Below are 15,827 nucleotides of genomic sequence, written 5' to 3' on the forward strand. Positions count from 1 at the left end.
TAGAAAGTAATCGCTCAGCACATTTTTTTTTGCGTTTGCGGCCAGTATGTAGGTCTTTTGTCTTTTTTCTCTATGATGTGAACAATACATGTAACTTCCTCTGCTCGTCTTGGCCACTGCTGTGTATATAACCAGAGATCTCTTTATTCAAAATTTTACTCATACAATCCAAATTTTCTGTTTTCTTCACATTGCTGTTAAATAGAGGGAGGAGAACGATAAAATTAAGTTTAGGGTTTGAACCCGAAATTAAAACCTGTGATGAAGGGTGATTAAGTCATAGACAAGAAAAGTATAGTAATATATATACATATACGTATATAAAAGATAGAGGACAGTAGATATTGTTTCTTTTCTATCTTGGGTTTTATTGATAAGATCGATCAATGATACTCTTTACGAATTTGGGACTACTAGCGTACCAATCCAGGATCCCGATTCCAAACCTTTTACCTCGGTTATTGGAAAGATACTCAGTTAAACCAGAATTGACACCAGCCGTACCATTTCCCCCCACAGCTAACATCTGAACAAATCATATCGAAAAAAAAATCAGTACTTGGATCACTAAGATAAGTCGACGGAGGATTTTTTAGACTTAACCTGTGGAGTCACCGGTGGAGTATTTCTTAGCGCCTCTCCACTTGCAGATGAGAGGTAAAGTTGATCTGAATGCTTTGGTCCGGACGCCCAAATAAGATTTTCAACTGTGATTTCTAATTTCCATGCCACGTTATCTTCAAATGTACTTGGATTTGGTAAGATATTATAGAAATCTTCTATATAAGCTGTTGCGCCAGTGCGCTCGTTGTATACCAACACAAAGTAATGTGCAACAATGGATTCTTAACAATTTGTATGACTCAAAATCAACAATCTGATATACTACCCATGCATTAACTACTTTGGTATATGTTGCATACTGTGACATTGTATGAAAGGAAGAGATGTTGTGGATAAAACTCCATTAGAGATTCAAATTAGGTAATTGATTATTTCAATCAAGAAAAGTGAAGTAAAGAGAGACTAGCCAAGGCGTTTATGGAGTGAACAGATTTAAAAAAGATCTCAAACACTCTGTCTTTGAGTGATCAAGGATCAAAAACCTGATCTTCTTTGTATTTTCATCGGGATAACTCTTGCACTTTTGGTTCCGTTATTATAGATTCCACGTAATCTATAAATTTTTTATGAAACATGACTCTTATACCTTCATACCATAAAGTCAATTTGTTTTAGACACTTCAGTGTCACGGAAAGTAAAACAGGACTTCAATATATGTCATAAATCTATAAAAAAAAGTTTTTCCATATTTGTTTTTACTTCTCTCAAAGATATCTCAATCATACCAGTGAGTGCATATGTTGCAGGCTCACATCATAGAACTCTTGAACGGTAGGTAAAATGCAGAGGAAGATGGCTGCCAATTGGATGATGACATGATGAGCCGGTGCTTGGGTGCTATCCAAACCATGATTTGAGTTTACATGGATAACAAATAATGTCCCCCTTGTACGGCTCTCGCTTTTGGACTATCTATCCCATAGTCCTCACATTTTCGGTTCGATCTTCTACATAACTTTGAAAGAAAATAAAACGGTTATTTCTTCCGTTATAGATTCCATCTGTAGTCCTCACAGCTATCCCGTTGTCTTCCATTAACACAAGTTATCCTTGAGAAATCTTGGCCGAAACATTCTTCAGTCTTCAAAATAGTGACTGCTTGCCTTTAAGGTTGGCAGTTATTTTCACCGTATCAGTCGTGCATTTGTTTCTCTTTCACCGGTTGAAATTGGAGGATCTTCAAGTTAGTAAGACCTCCCTTTGATCGTTCATGCAGACTTAACGCACAAGCTAGGTACAAAGTCCTTTGAGGGTCAAACATTGCTTTTTTGATTTTCTTTTTCGAATGGGTAAAAGAGCCTTCATATATATTTGCCTTCTCACTCCTCTCTTTTCCAACCTTGAAAAATTCTGATCATCATTTTGTGCCTCGCATCCCTGATTGCTTCACATAGTTTTCTACAGCCTTTCTTCTCTCTCTCTCTCTTACATCCTTTACCCTCTTCTACTCTGCACAATCTTTCGTGATATCTGCTATTACTTTGTATTTTATTCTCTAGCCTTGAGTTAGCTTTGATATATCATTTCGAGAATGACGGTCATCACCAATCTCTTTCGCTCTCTCAAGAAGCGTGTAAGAAAAGCGACACAATGGGCCTGTACGTTGGTTGCTTTCAGAACAGGGTCATATATTGAACTGACCCACTGTGTTTTTCTAAAAATAGTAATGGAGGCTCGTCGAGGTCGCACCTACTCAACTCAATCAGCGTATAAAATCACCGTCAACTTCCTGATTCGCAATACCTTGGGCATATCAATTTGCGAGGAAGGTATGAGCTCGGCTGCCATGCCATATGATGACATACACAGCTCCACGACCACAAGCACAGCCACTGTCGCGACTATGGATGCGTCTTCAATCTTTGGGACTTCTGACGGACTTTCAAGCAATATCTCAATCACGATCAGTCACAACATCACTCATACATCATATCCAGCTGATTGCTACCCTACTTCGTCCCTGTCGACTCCGCCTTATGTGATCGCATCTGAGCCCATGCAGATGGCTGACCCGGCAGACGAGTCCCTCCAAGTTCAAGTCCATTCCTTTTCAACGCCCGCTGATCCGAACACGATTGAGCCTATCTCGACAGCAGGCAGTCTAATTGATCCTGGAAGCGCCTCGCTAGAGCGCCTGGCACTCGAAGTTTTTGATGAGAAACCTAAGGGTACGTTAGGATTTTCCCCCTCATCATATGTAAATATGTGCTGACTGATCTTTCATGTTTAGTCACAGTGATACCAATTCATAAACGTCTACAAATCAATAATTCCGACAACCATTCAGATAACACTACGACTTCTGAAGATGAATCCAAAAACGATATGATTTCTGAGGACGAATTCGAAGATGATATAACTCTTAAGCGTCTACAAATCAATAATTCCGACAACCAGTCAGATAACTATACGACTTCTGAAGATGAATCCGAAAACGATATGATTTCTGAGGACGAATCTGAAAATAATATGACTCCAGACTATGAATCTGCAACCGACATGATTTCCGACGACCAATCTGAGAACAATATTTGCGAAGACAATTCTGATGATGATATGATTGCCGAAGACGAATCTGATAATGATATGATTTTCGAAAACCAATCTGATGAAGCCATGATTCTAGACCCTCTCGATGTGGTGGTAGACGGTGCATTTGATGCTGCAAGATTGTATGCTGAACCTCCACAAGCAGAAGTTTTTATTGAGCAGACAAATGGTCCGTTACAATTCTTTATTCATTTTCCATGTATGTTTTTCAAGTTTCTAAGGATTATATCACTTTTGTCTACCACTACACAGGTTCAAATCCAAACGCTTGTGGTTCATGCACCTGCAAAGAGGCCATTGATGAGTTTATGAAGGAGATCATTCAGAATGTTGAATCTGTAGCGCAAGGAACAGTCCATTTTCGATTCTGTCCTTCTGTCCGGGGTGACCCAAGGCGTTGGAGTGCGTAGTAATTAGCAGGTGATCATCATACTTTTCGGGACTGTGTAGTTTATAAAGAGGTGTATATACTATTCTTTACACTCAAATCACACTCTCTTACGTTGAATCACAAGGCTATGACTCTTTCCCAGTATCTTTTTCTTTGTATATATTTTATTTTATATAAATTTTCAATCTTTCCTTCTATTCTTGTTTGGTGTGTCTATATTTTTCCTTGTGAATACAAATGTGATTGTTTATATTTTTTTCAAATTACCTACTCATATGTGAGTAGGCAAGAAGCCCGCACTATGCTTAACATCAAACACCAGACATGAATTTCTCACACCCAGAGCAAATACTTCGTGGATAATGAAGAGCCAAAATGTATGAAACAATTGTAATCAAACAAGAAATGATTTGAGAAGTCAAGTTCTCGAAAATGTCAAAACTCCTAGCATCTTACAATATGAATGCATGATTCTCAGACCTACAAGGCAACTATCCATGTTGTGTAGGATCATAAAATAATTGTCAAACAGAAAATCATAGCATACGTCATTGATATATGCTTTGATATTATCAAGAGTTTATCCACAGGCAAAGTTCTGATAAGATTTGAGATATTGATGCGGCGGCACAAGACATGATATGTAACATCAAAGCTCATCAAAGACATACATAAATTACACCGGTGAGATACCGACAAACTTCAAGTGTGGAGGAAGAACCAAATATGATAAAATCAAATGTTGAAAAGTATGTATTTTGACAAACCTTTCATATATCCTTTGATCGCACAGTATGAAGGTTAATGTATTATGGAACGGTGTCTATGACTCTATGACCTACTTAATGTAGAAGTCTGAAGATTGAATAAATTAGCCAGTAGCACATACATACGGAGCCTATGTATGTAGCTACATAGCAGCCCGACTATACATGTGGCCCGACTACACATATGTATTCACCATTGGTTTCATTGATTCCCTTTCTTATGGAGACTGTTTAACAAATCTTTTATAGAATATCCTTTATTTATTTCATTCAACCAATCTTTCTTCTTGATTCACGCACTCATACAAGATTATTGTAGAGACCTCGAGTGTCATTTATCAGACCACGAAAAATTGAACATCACCAATACGCAGGCCTTTCAACTATATCTCAACATATGCTTCCAGACCTATTTGATTGACGTCTTGATGGATTCATCGTACATCTTGGGTCCCCTACGGGTTTGTACTTGCACTGAGCTGAAGTGCTCAGCCGAAAAATTCAAATACGATGGCGTGACCTATTCTGGAAAAGCAAGGGACCCCAGCAACGGAAGGATTCACGACGTAAAACTTCGTAGGCTTCGCCAACAGGAACAGCAGACCAAACATCTTGGAAACAGTACTGTCCATAGTTCTCGCGGAAGACTCGGTCATTTTACTGATGTACGTAGTATCAGTAGTACAGGCCTACGCCCCAGCCAGGCCCAAAACGCTGGGAATGCTGGGATCAGGAATCAAACAAGTTCATCATACGTAAGCTTAACATTCACATCCAATGCATCACCAGTCAAAATCAAGTTAAGAACTGATTTGAATTTGGAAATGTCTACAGGCCCGTCGAAGGTCCTTAAGCACCGGCGATATAACACCGCTGATTTCTCGCCCATCAATCCTAACCAATCAACATATTCATAACGACAATTTTTCATTATCTTCTAATTTCCGCCAAGCCTGTCGAGGAATTACGTTTGAGGTTGATAACTTCCAAGATCAACCCCCCTGCTAAATATCACACCTGAGCAAATTCTGTACCGACTCTTTCAAAATGCAGCAGGTCTATCTTCTTCGACCTTCCATTATGATCTCAATGTTGCAAATCGCCAAGTCCAGTATCTTAGGTGGTGCAAGCGAGGATGCAAGCAGGTCAGCACTGCATTTGACTAAATTACAGGCCCATCAGAGTGCAATCGAGACGAATCATACTGGCCGACGTTACTGGGAAGATATTCCAACAACCGTTCCGAAATTATACAACATGCTCAATCTGGATGTTGATCTATCTTCTGAAGTCTGCTGCCCCGAGTGTTTTTCTATTCACGGGAAAGCAATCACTGAAGAAAAGCCAGACTCCAAGCTGCACTGCGATGCGATGCGGTTTCTGAAAGACCCGACTCGATTGAAACAAGAACTTGGCAAGGTACTTCGCAGCAAATGTAACACACGACTTTACACACCTGGCTCAAAACCGAAGGCACTCCGTCTTTTTCACTACCAGTCACTCAAAACGTGGCTAGCAAAGATGATGTTCTTACCTGGCTTTGAGGACTCACTTGATGCCCCTCTTCTACGATCACAGCCTTCTGACCCTTTGATTATGACCGATATATGGGACGGCGAAGTCTGGAAGACATTCGGAGATCAAGATCAACCCTACACAATGACCAGTGGTAATCTAGTTTTTGGACTGTACTGCGACTGGTTCAACCCCCACGGCCGATCAGCGAAACGTCATATCTCTAGCGGAACCCTTCTTTTGATTTGTCTCAATCTACCACCCAACATGCGATACAAAGAGGAATATACCTTCCTTTTTGCAACAATTCCCGGTCCACACGAACCTAAGCTAGAACAACTCAACCATCTGTTGAAGCCTTTGGTATCGCAATTCCAAGAGTTATGGAATGGAATCTTTTTTACATCAACTGGAAGGCACCAAAACGGACGTGTAATACGAGCGGCATTATGGCCAATAATCTCTGACCTGCCCGCCATGAGAAAGGTGACTGGTTTATCTGGGCACACGGCTACATTTTTCTGTGCACACTGTGGACTGTTCAAAAATCATATCACCGAACTCGACATTGAAAAATGGCCTCCAAGATTGAATCATCAGCAGCATTCGAATGAATGGCATAACGCGACATCCCTTGGGCAACAAAACTCGATATTTCGCCAATTTGGCCTGCGATGGACTGTTCTTTCGGAGCTACCATATTGGCAGCCTATAGATTTTATCACTGTCGATGTAATGCATTGCATTCTCTTAGGAATGCTCTCAGACCATGCTACTTCTTGTCTTGGGATGATAGACGCCGGAGATAAATTAAAGGCAATTCATGCTTCAGCTGCTTTGAAAGCACGGTGTTCTCCTGCCCCTTCCAATAGTCGAGAGTCCACAGAAAATTCCTCGGTCAATCCCGTTTCCAGATACAGCGCCCAAATCTCGTCGGCGCTTGCAGAATCAGAGATATCTGCTTCCACACCAAGATTTTCTATATCAACAACTCCGAGAGAGTCTTCAGTAGATTGCGGTTACGAAGCATCCATATCAGTAGCTTCCGACTCGATCGTAACTGAAAGCATACATGGATCACCTGAGTAAGTTAACAAGTGCTGTCTTTGTAACCGGGATACTAGCCGAGATACTAACCAAATGTGAATTCTCAGAAAGCGTAACATGTCTTCATGCGACTCGACAAATAGGCTTGATTGTATAAAACGAAGCAGGACGGCCATTCCTGATATCTCTAGTGATTCGGAACTCAAGATTGCCTCTGATGGTGAAAACCTATCAGATTCGACCGAGCCAAGACCCCGGAGGTCTATGCGCTTGGCATCTAGAGCAAGAGCTGGCACTAGCGCTGGCCAGGTCAAAAAAAAAGTCATACATCAGCGAAGATACAATCAACAAAATTCAAATTCAAACAGTGGTTCAGATTCCGCCTCGACCATTCGGGGTCTGCATCAGCCAGCTCGATACAAGAGAACTGCTAAGCTACGACATAATACAATAGCAAACGAAGAAACCACAGCCCCTCAGCATATCAATCACATACCAACCCCGTTGAAATTTACAGTATCTGACCTTTCCAACTTACAAGAAACGATTGAAAGTGTGGTAACCCCAACATGGATGACGCGCCCACCTAAGAATGTAGGGATGAAGAGTGCTGGAACTCCCAAGGCTTCCGAATGGTTCTCGCTATACACCGTATACATGGTTCTTTCTACTATTCCAGATAAATACCAGTCCGAAGATCCAAATCACCAAGCAATATGTCAAAGTATCATAGAGGCTTCTGAGATTGCCAATATAACTGCTTCTCAAAAATTCAGCCACGGTGATGGGGATCGGTTAGCCTCAACTTTGAAAAACTACCGCACACGCCTACAGTTGCACTGGCCGAATGTCAGTGTGAAGACAAATCTACATTTCGCACAACATATACCACGAATCGCAAGACTTTTCGGCCCTCCTACCTACACAGCAAGTTGGGCAGGGGAAAGAATGAATGGTGTTTTGATCAATCTTCCCAAAAACTATCACTTGAGTTAGTACCATATCATCTATCACCTTGGCGAAAATGTAACTGAAATTTTGTTTTGTGACAGACAATTTGGACCAGACAATGTGTACATCTTTCATTCGTCGAGGCTATTTTCAGGCGGTGATAGACAGGGCACCTAATTTTCTCAACCAAGCCAATCAATCAATTCAGGCTCAAGTGATTGAAAGACTTTCAGGAACGCCCCATCAAAAGTGGACGGTAGCAAAACCTCTAGATGCGAGTACATACAAGACTTGGGTGGAAACTTGAACTGTAACCTGGATGGCAGATACAGATACTTCAAAAATCTCGGCGATGACAGCACTGCATCGAGTCAGGCACTTCCAAATACAGTTCAAACCATCAAACGGCTTCGAATTCTTGGAAAAAATTTTAGTGTTCGCACAAATCATGAAGGCAACAGTATGGTCGAGTACGAGTTCTGTGGCAAGCATCATTTTGGATATCTTATTTCTCACTTCCGTTCATCTATCATCCCAACAACATTTGTTTCAGTAGCACCCTTTGCCCCGTTGAGCTCAACAGACTTATCCAAGAACTTCTATAAAAAACATCCCAAGCTATACGCCACAATAGTATATGACCGAACAGAGGAACCACAGGTGATTGACAGTCAACAAATTGTTGGCCATATTGCACTGAAGAGGAATAAGGAAGGGAGCTTAGGTATACCCCAAGCAACTATTTCGATTGTCAGCCTCAGGAACTTGGTCAGTATCAACATCATTTTTAGTCCGCATGGCCTCCGAGCTGATTCCTTGGTGTGTTGATATTTCAGGATGTTGTCTTTAAAGATGCGCAAGCATAATCATTTGAGTATTCCACTCCAATTCTAAAGCTGGAACTTGTATATTTCAGTCTATATTTTTTTGGTTTTCCTTTCACTTTTTGATATCTTCTAAATTGTTGAGGCTTGAAATCACGAAGCTTCAAGCCGTGAAGTTTCCGTCTATATTTTTTTGGTTTTCCTTCCACTTTTTGATATCTTCTAAATCGTCGAGGCTTGAAATCACGAAGCTTCGAGCGGTCTAGATCTGAGAAGCCTACTCATTCTGTGAGTTTGTATAGCTATTGATAATCGGAGAAATATACATATATCATTGCAATTGAAGTAGTACTTGTTTTACATACATAATATGTTCTGATTCTTGACGATCAAGAATTCCTATCATCAGCTTACAGCCCAGCTCAAAACTTTTGTAAGTCTTCTGATTTACCATTTTCATTCTCAAATGGGCTGCTCAAGCTATCTGCGAATAAGATACGAAAAGGAAATAAAGTAATGTACAAAACTGATAGATCAATGTTTTCAAAAGCATGATTTGACCGATCACCACCAACAGTAGCAGTACATTATGACAGAGTGGACGAAGAGCTTCCCATGAACACTAACTGTAGATCCTGCTGATATATTTCGTTCATCTACAAATCAAACCTAAGGAGAAAAGAAAGACCCCTGCTCAACAATTGGGATCAACAAACTCAACAGATTATAATTTTTTTTTTAAAAAAGTGATGTCCATTAGTGTGGGTGAGGGTCTTAAGCTTGCCTAGTGCTGTGTTAGCATTGTCTTTTCCCGAGCCCTTGTAGTTACAAGGGCTAGAGTCCCTTAGGCCTACACTCCATCCTACCTCTGAGAGCTCTCGAGGTTGTGTTGTACAGCCTCTAGAACTCTCAGCGTGGTTTGGGGGGGGCCTCTAGGGGGGTGGTAAGGTGTAAGGTACCTAGGTACCTTATTTTACCACCCCCTGTGAGGCGAGAACGGTGTGTGAGCTTTGGGGTTTCTCGACCCCATCTACTCGCGGGTAGTAGAGCCGTGAGCCCTGAGAAACCTCCCGTTCACTCGACACCCGTGAGTTTGAGATCTGCCGCTCCTGCCCAAACCTTGTTTACAGGGTCCGTGGCGTTACAAGCCATACCTGTAGTGATCGGCAAACTTTAAATTTGTATTGCCTGCAGATAGCTTCACCCTCATCAAACTTCCTTCTGTGCCCCCCTTTCCGTCTCCCACTCTAATTTCATTTCCTTCAGGAGCTTTACGGTCTTCCTCGTTTCTTTCTGGCCAAATTTCCGTAGGTAAATCAGGTAGGCTTCTGACTTCCATCTTCCTGCGTTCATGATCTCCTCCCGCGACTCTCCTAGGTTCCATCGCAGGGAAGCTCCCCCTATACGGAAAGAGTGTCCATAAAGGATCTGCTTATGCTTTGGTCTATGGCAGTTCCAGATCTTCCTCATCTTTTGGATCACCTCTGACTTGCCCAATCTATGTTTTCCCTTGCCTCTTAGGACTTCGAAGATGTCATCTGAGTCCTTTCTGGGCCTGAACCGGTATAAGTTTTCCAGTGCTTTCAGTGGGTCTAGTCGTGACTTTTGCCTTTCGAGGTGTAGGTATTGTAGTTCTCCTGGGCTTGCCGTCTTTGCCTCGTGTAAGGCCATCCTCGCGAATTTCCCGTTCTTGGACCAGGTTATGTCCCTCCACTTCGGCATTCTCCTCTTGGCGTCGTCGGTCACGAGTTCACCTAGCCGGGCTGTTCCCCAGAACGCTGTTAGAGCTATCGCTAGGATCGCCAGGTCTTCTTCTTTCTCAGTCGACATTTCGTTGTGTAGGTTCACGAGGTCTGAGACTAGGACTGGGGGCCTTTGTACGTTTCGTTCGTAGAGGGTGGCCTCCGTCTTTGCTGCGGCTTTCAGCAGTGTGTTCACTGTCCTGTCTGCCTGGCTGGGGTACGTCTCGCCGTGGAACATATGCCAGGCTTTCAGTCCTGCAACGTATGCCTTCATAGTCAATGATTTTACTGATTCGTCCCTTTCTGCTTTCTCCTCAATCTTCTTTGAACCCCAGGCCACGAACTTCGCTACCAGTTTGGGCGAGATTGGTAGAAGATCTTTGTGTTCTATTCCTTTCAGTTTTGCGAAGCGGAATAGCTTGACGACCGCTGAGTTGTAATGCTTCAGGGTGCCATCCGCCCATGCCCCGCTAAGGAACTGGGTTTGTACTTCGTCGGAGTCCGATATGTCGATGCCTTGTGCGTTCTTCTTGAACCTCCCATATGGTTTTGTTCGCCTCGCTAACTGGGATGTATTCATTTTTGGGCCTGGTGGTAATCCAGGCTGTCAAGTCTTTGTCTGAAGGTGAAGGATTTAGACCAGCGAGCGGTTCCGTGTGAGTTCGGAAAGGAACCCCGCTTGGGTTTCATCGCTGCTCTAGTGTCTCTCACTCGTCTCAGGCTCACGGGGATGGCTCGCTCATCTCACCAGTCTTTCTGGCTGCTAGTGGCTCATTCGGACTCGACTCATTTCATGCATTGCTGCTACATTGCAATCCCTCTGCTAGAACATGGATTTCTGGCCTGGTGGCGCGTCTATGCAGCTCACTTGTGAAAGTAAAGGCTTAAGGTCTTCCGGCACTTCTATCTTGACCTCTCTGTACCAATCCAGCTTCGTGGGTACAATGCCCCTGGACAATTCATCCGCGTCGTTCTCTTTCGACGTGACCCTCAATTCCCGTAAGTTACAGTTCAGTCTTGTTAGGAGGCGTTGGATCATTTTCCATTCATGATTGACCCATTTGTCTTTAGACTTTTGGTTTTTGATGCACATCTCGGTCGCCGTATTATCGGTATATACTTTGAAGGTCCTACCTCCTACGACGTTTATCCTGTCGAGCAAGATCAACCCCAGTCGTATGGCTACGGTTTCCGCCCAAGCGATCGATCGCTTTCCCGACTCCAGCCCCGCTTCCTGCCAATCCTCGTTCAGCTTGAACATGGCCCAGAATGTGCCTATCAAAACTCCAATCCCTGCCGTGGATGCTGCGTCTCCGACCCAGCCTACCTCTTCTGGCTCTCGGTCTTGGATGATAGGGCACACATTGAACTCTCGTAAGCATACTTGCCACTCTGTGAGATCCTCTATGACGTCCTCCGGCGCCTTACGTCTTGCTTTTTCATTCATCCATGAGTGTAGCCACCTGTATATTGAATTCAGGTAAGGAGCCATGTGAGGCACGATGTTTACTGTGTGGACTAATCTGCCCACAAAGCTATTGATTTGGTCGTAGGTCCATTTGGATCCCGGGACAAGTATCGTGTCAATCTGTTCCCGTCTTTGCTCCAGCTTCTCTTCAGGCAAACGGACCGTGTGGTTTTCTCTGTTCCATATGAACCCCAGGAATTTTTGTTCCGAGTCGAATTCGCGGTTCTTCTTCGGGCTTGTCTTTACACCCAGTGAGTCGCTCAAGTCCATGATGTCTTTGAGAGATATGCTTTGCCACTTCCGTTTGAAGACTAAATTGTTGTCAACCCACCTACAGATTTTCGGTAGGCCTAGGACTTTTTCTACAATGGTTTTCCACACGTCTGCCGGTGCTCCGAAAACGCCGCAGCTGGCGACGCCCCCGAATCCTACCGCCAGGTCTACCCATAGCCTCCCCTGGAAATCACGGATGATTAAGAACCTCCTCTGGCATGGGTGTACCGACAGTTGTCGGTACGCTTTCACCCAGTCTACTAGTGCGAGGTCCCATTCTCCAGGGTTTCGTCTGAAGAAGTCAGCCACCACTCTGAAATCGTCCCATTGTGTCGTATAGTTGTTTTTGTCGACGAAATGGTTTACTGAGGGGGTTTCAGGTTCATTGACTGGGTATGACAAGTCCGAGATCATCCGAATTGAGCCGTCGCCGTTCTCTGAGCTGCCTAAAGGGTTCGATCTGGAGAAACCCAGTTTCTCGCGGATTTCCTCGTGAGTGTATGGACCTGCTACCCTTCCAGCCGCCACCTCTTTCGCCAGTGAGTTTTCTATTTGCTCCTTAGCTGCTAGGGCTGACCCGTGGTTTTCTGGCGTGTACCAGAGTCGTCCAGGAAGTTCGTGCTGGGGTATGCCCAAGCAGAAGCCGTGCTTGAATCCGTCCACTATGTACGGGATGTCATCTGCCAGGCCTACTTCCTTCATCAGAGCGACCCACTTGTCTATTTTCATGTCTGTTTTGACCGGGACTGGCCAGGGATTATCAACGTGGACGGTATACATTTTCCGGTCTTTTAATGGGAGTGGGTCCCTCCTTTTGCCTTTGGGTATTTGTCTCTCTACTTCTTTCTCATCCCTCGGGTCTTGGTCCGAGTCCGGCTCATGTCTTAGGTCGATCGTCACAAGCAGGGGCTTCTTTCCTCCGGGAGGCTCACTGGTTTTTGTCTCACGGAGGAAAATTATCTCGTTTTGGGGAGTGTGTCTGTTGGATGGCACTGTTTGGTACAGGTCCGTTTGTACGAGAGACAGAAAATGTTTATCAAATTTCATGTGAGTTACTCCACTCCTCTCCTTGTCACGAATAAGTCATTGTCTGAAAACAGCCACCGTACCCGCGATAGAGGTTATTTAGACAACCCAGGAACCAATCAACATTTCAATTACGGTAGGCCGGCAAGTATGACCGGTTCCATGATCAGTTGTGGTGTTTGATCGGGGGGGAGTTGTTTGGTTGCGACGGCATTGGTTTTGTGCAAGTGGGAGAGTTTGAGGAAACAGTCAGAGGTATGTACTTCTCTTTCACTCGGGTGGTCTTCGTGCTCACCTCTGGTTCTGGTTCTTGGTGGCGTTCACAGGCGCTTTGGGGTTCCCTTTTGGAGCTTGGCTCACGAGTTGGTTGGCATGCTGCTGGCCTTGGGCAATCCAGTCCTGGTTTCCCTGGGATGTGCTCGCCTGGTTTCCACTTCCTTGGGCGTACGACCTTCCATAACCTCCTCTCGAGCCGTTTCCTTTGGCGTACACGGTGGTCGTCGTGTTGTTTCCGAATGAGGCCGGTGGGTTTCTACCTTTATTCCTCTGACGGCGAGATCTCCACTGATTCTCTTCTGTCGGGTAGGTTGACTCAGCTGGTTCACCTGTCAAGAAATCAAACCCGTGTTTTGGTCCTCCAGGAGCGTATGGGTTGCCCGCGAAGCGCATGTCGCCTGCCAGTTGAGCTTCCCACCTGGCCTCCTCCTCTACGTCCGCTTGGATCCCCCTTGGTAAGACAACTCTCTCCTCCTTCTTCCTTTTCTTCTTGCTTTTCTTCGACGATGATCGGTCTCGAAAAATGACTGCTCTGATTGCTAAGTGGTATCTCAGAGCCACCATCCACGAGTTGTGTTTGGTCATGAGCTTACTAATCATGTCCTTGTGGTCTTTGACGAATCTAACGTAGTCTTTCATTCTGTAGATTTCCGAGGCATATCTGGCCTCAAGGTCGCAGGCCTGGATGAATTCTCCATAGGTCATCTGTCGTTCTAGGTCGTTCTCCGAGACTCCTGGGATTGATAGTTGTTTTACTCCCGGTTTCAGCTCTCGGTTCAGTGAGTGGAAGCGGTTGATGTAGGCTTTGTTGAAGACCGACAAGGGTACGTAGTATTTCAGTCTCTTGAAGCCTTTGGCCCACACCCGTGGTAAGTCTCTCAGAGTGAAAGTTGAGAAGGACTTTTTCTTTCCTTTCTTCTTTTTGTCTCTATCGTCGTCGCTAGTGTCGCTAGGAGATGATGAGGATGATGACGATGAAGAGGATGAGCTTGAAGAAGATTTCTTCTTAGCAGACGAAGACAAATACGAGTCGGTGTCTGAGGAGCTCGATGAATCACTGGAGTCATCGTCCAAATCATCCGAGTCTGAGCTGGAGGACGAGGTAGAACTCTTTCTCCTTTGTCTCTTCTTCTTCGACTTCCCCTTTCCTTTCTTGTTCTTCCTATCCTTCTTTCCTCCTTTCCTTCCTTTCCTCTTCTCTTTCTTTTTTCCTTCCTTCTTTCCTGTTTCCTTGCTGATCTGTTCCACCGTTCCTCCGTATTTCCGTTCGAATTGGTTTCGCAGGGCTACCGCGACGTCGAACTTCTCTTTGTCTATTGCTGCAACCATCATCAGGACCAGCTCTTCTCTCTCTGCCGATTTCAGTTTCTTCTCGGCTTGGGCTCCTGTGTGGGCTATTCCGGCTGGAGGGTGGATGGGATTCGACGGGGTCCCCGTTAGGTCAGCTCCTGTCATTCGTGCTGGTTTAGAGGATTTCCTTCTGATCACGTTTTTCTCAACAGGGCTTAAAATATGCCTGGAGATATCTATCCCTCGGTGGTTTGGATTGGGTTGATGAGAAGGGTCTGAGCCTTCAGCCTTATACTCTACGGATGGTTGGTCCGGAGTGGTTGCTTCTAGGCTTAAATCATCATGAGGTTTTCCCCTTTAGGGATTACAGTACCACCACCGTTTGTGAGGAGAAGTCGTTTTATTTCTGCACTCACAGCTGTTCTTTTCTATGAGGTCCCCTAACCTATCTTCCCCTTCTCCCTCCTTGTCCAGGTATTCCAGGGTGGACTCTGAATCTGATCGTTTCAGCTGTCTCTCCTTTCCTCTTGTATCTTCCACCTCTTCCCTGCTTCCGAATGTCACCTGTTGGTGTCCTCCGAAGTGAGCTGCTGTGCTCTCCATCTCGTTTCCTTCCTCCTCCACCAATCCATTTATCACTTTCCCATCAATGCCGTCTCCGTCACCTCCGTTTTCCATCGTTGGGTGCTTTGAAGACATTTGGTGATCTTGGGGTGCGGAGTCTTCTTGGTGAATCCGTTCAGCTGGTACCCTTGATGTCGCCCTTCTTGCTCTCTCTTCCTGTTGCTTTCTCTTCTTTTCTTCCTCTTCTTCTTTCTTTTGTTGCTCTTTCTTCTCTTTTTCAAGTTTCTTTCCTACGTTTTTCTGGTGTTTCTTGTAATTCTCCAGAAATTTTCCGCTATCTTGTTCTTCCAGATGCATTCACGTGTAGAATAATGTTTCGAAACTTAGAGCAGTTGTAGAAAGACAGAGGGGAGAGAAATGTCGCAAGCTTTCTGGGAGATATGTGCGTAGAGGGAGGGCTGACTGGGAGAGAACGGGTTGGTGGGAGAGCAGAGGAGAAAAACTTGTTCTCTCACCCC

The 15,827-nt window shown here is 44.4% G+C and overlaps 1 protein-coding gene across 1 annotated transcript; it reads right to left on the bottom strand.

Annotated features, from left to right (window-relative positions):
* Positions 1-70: 70 nt before the first annotated feature.
* Positions 71-931, bottom strand: MELLADRAFT_106647 (uncharacterized protein; the record flags this gene model as incomplete). Its single annotated transcript, XM_007410294.1, has 4 exons — positions 71-256; positions 401-526; positions 604-675; positions 887-931. 4 exons carry the CDS (start codon positions 929-931, stop codon positions 71-73), a joined length of 429 nt encoding a protein of 142 aa, XP_007410356.1.
* Between the last annotated feature and the right edge of the window lie 14,896 nt (positions 932-15,827).

This window comes from Melampsora larici-populina (genome assembly GCF_000204055.1).
Source record: "Melampsora larici-populina 98AG31 unplaced genomic scaffold MELLAscaffold_19, whole genome shotgun sequence".
Lineage (NCBI taxonomy): Eukaryota > Fungi > Basidiomycota > Pucciniomycetes > Pucciniales > Melampsoraceae > Melampsora > Melampsora laricis-populina.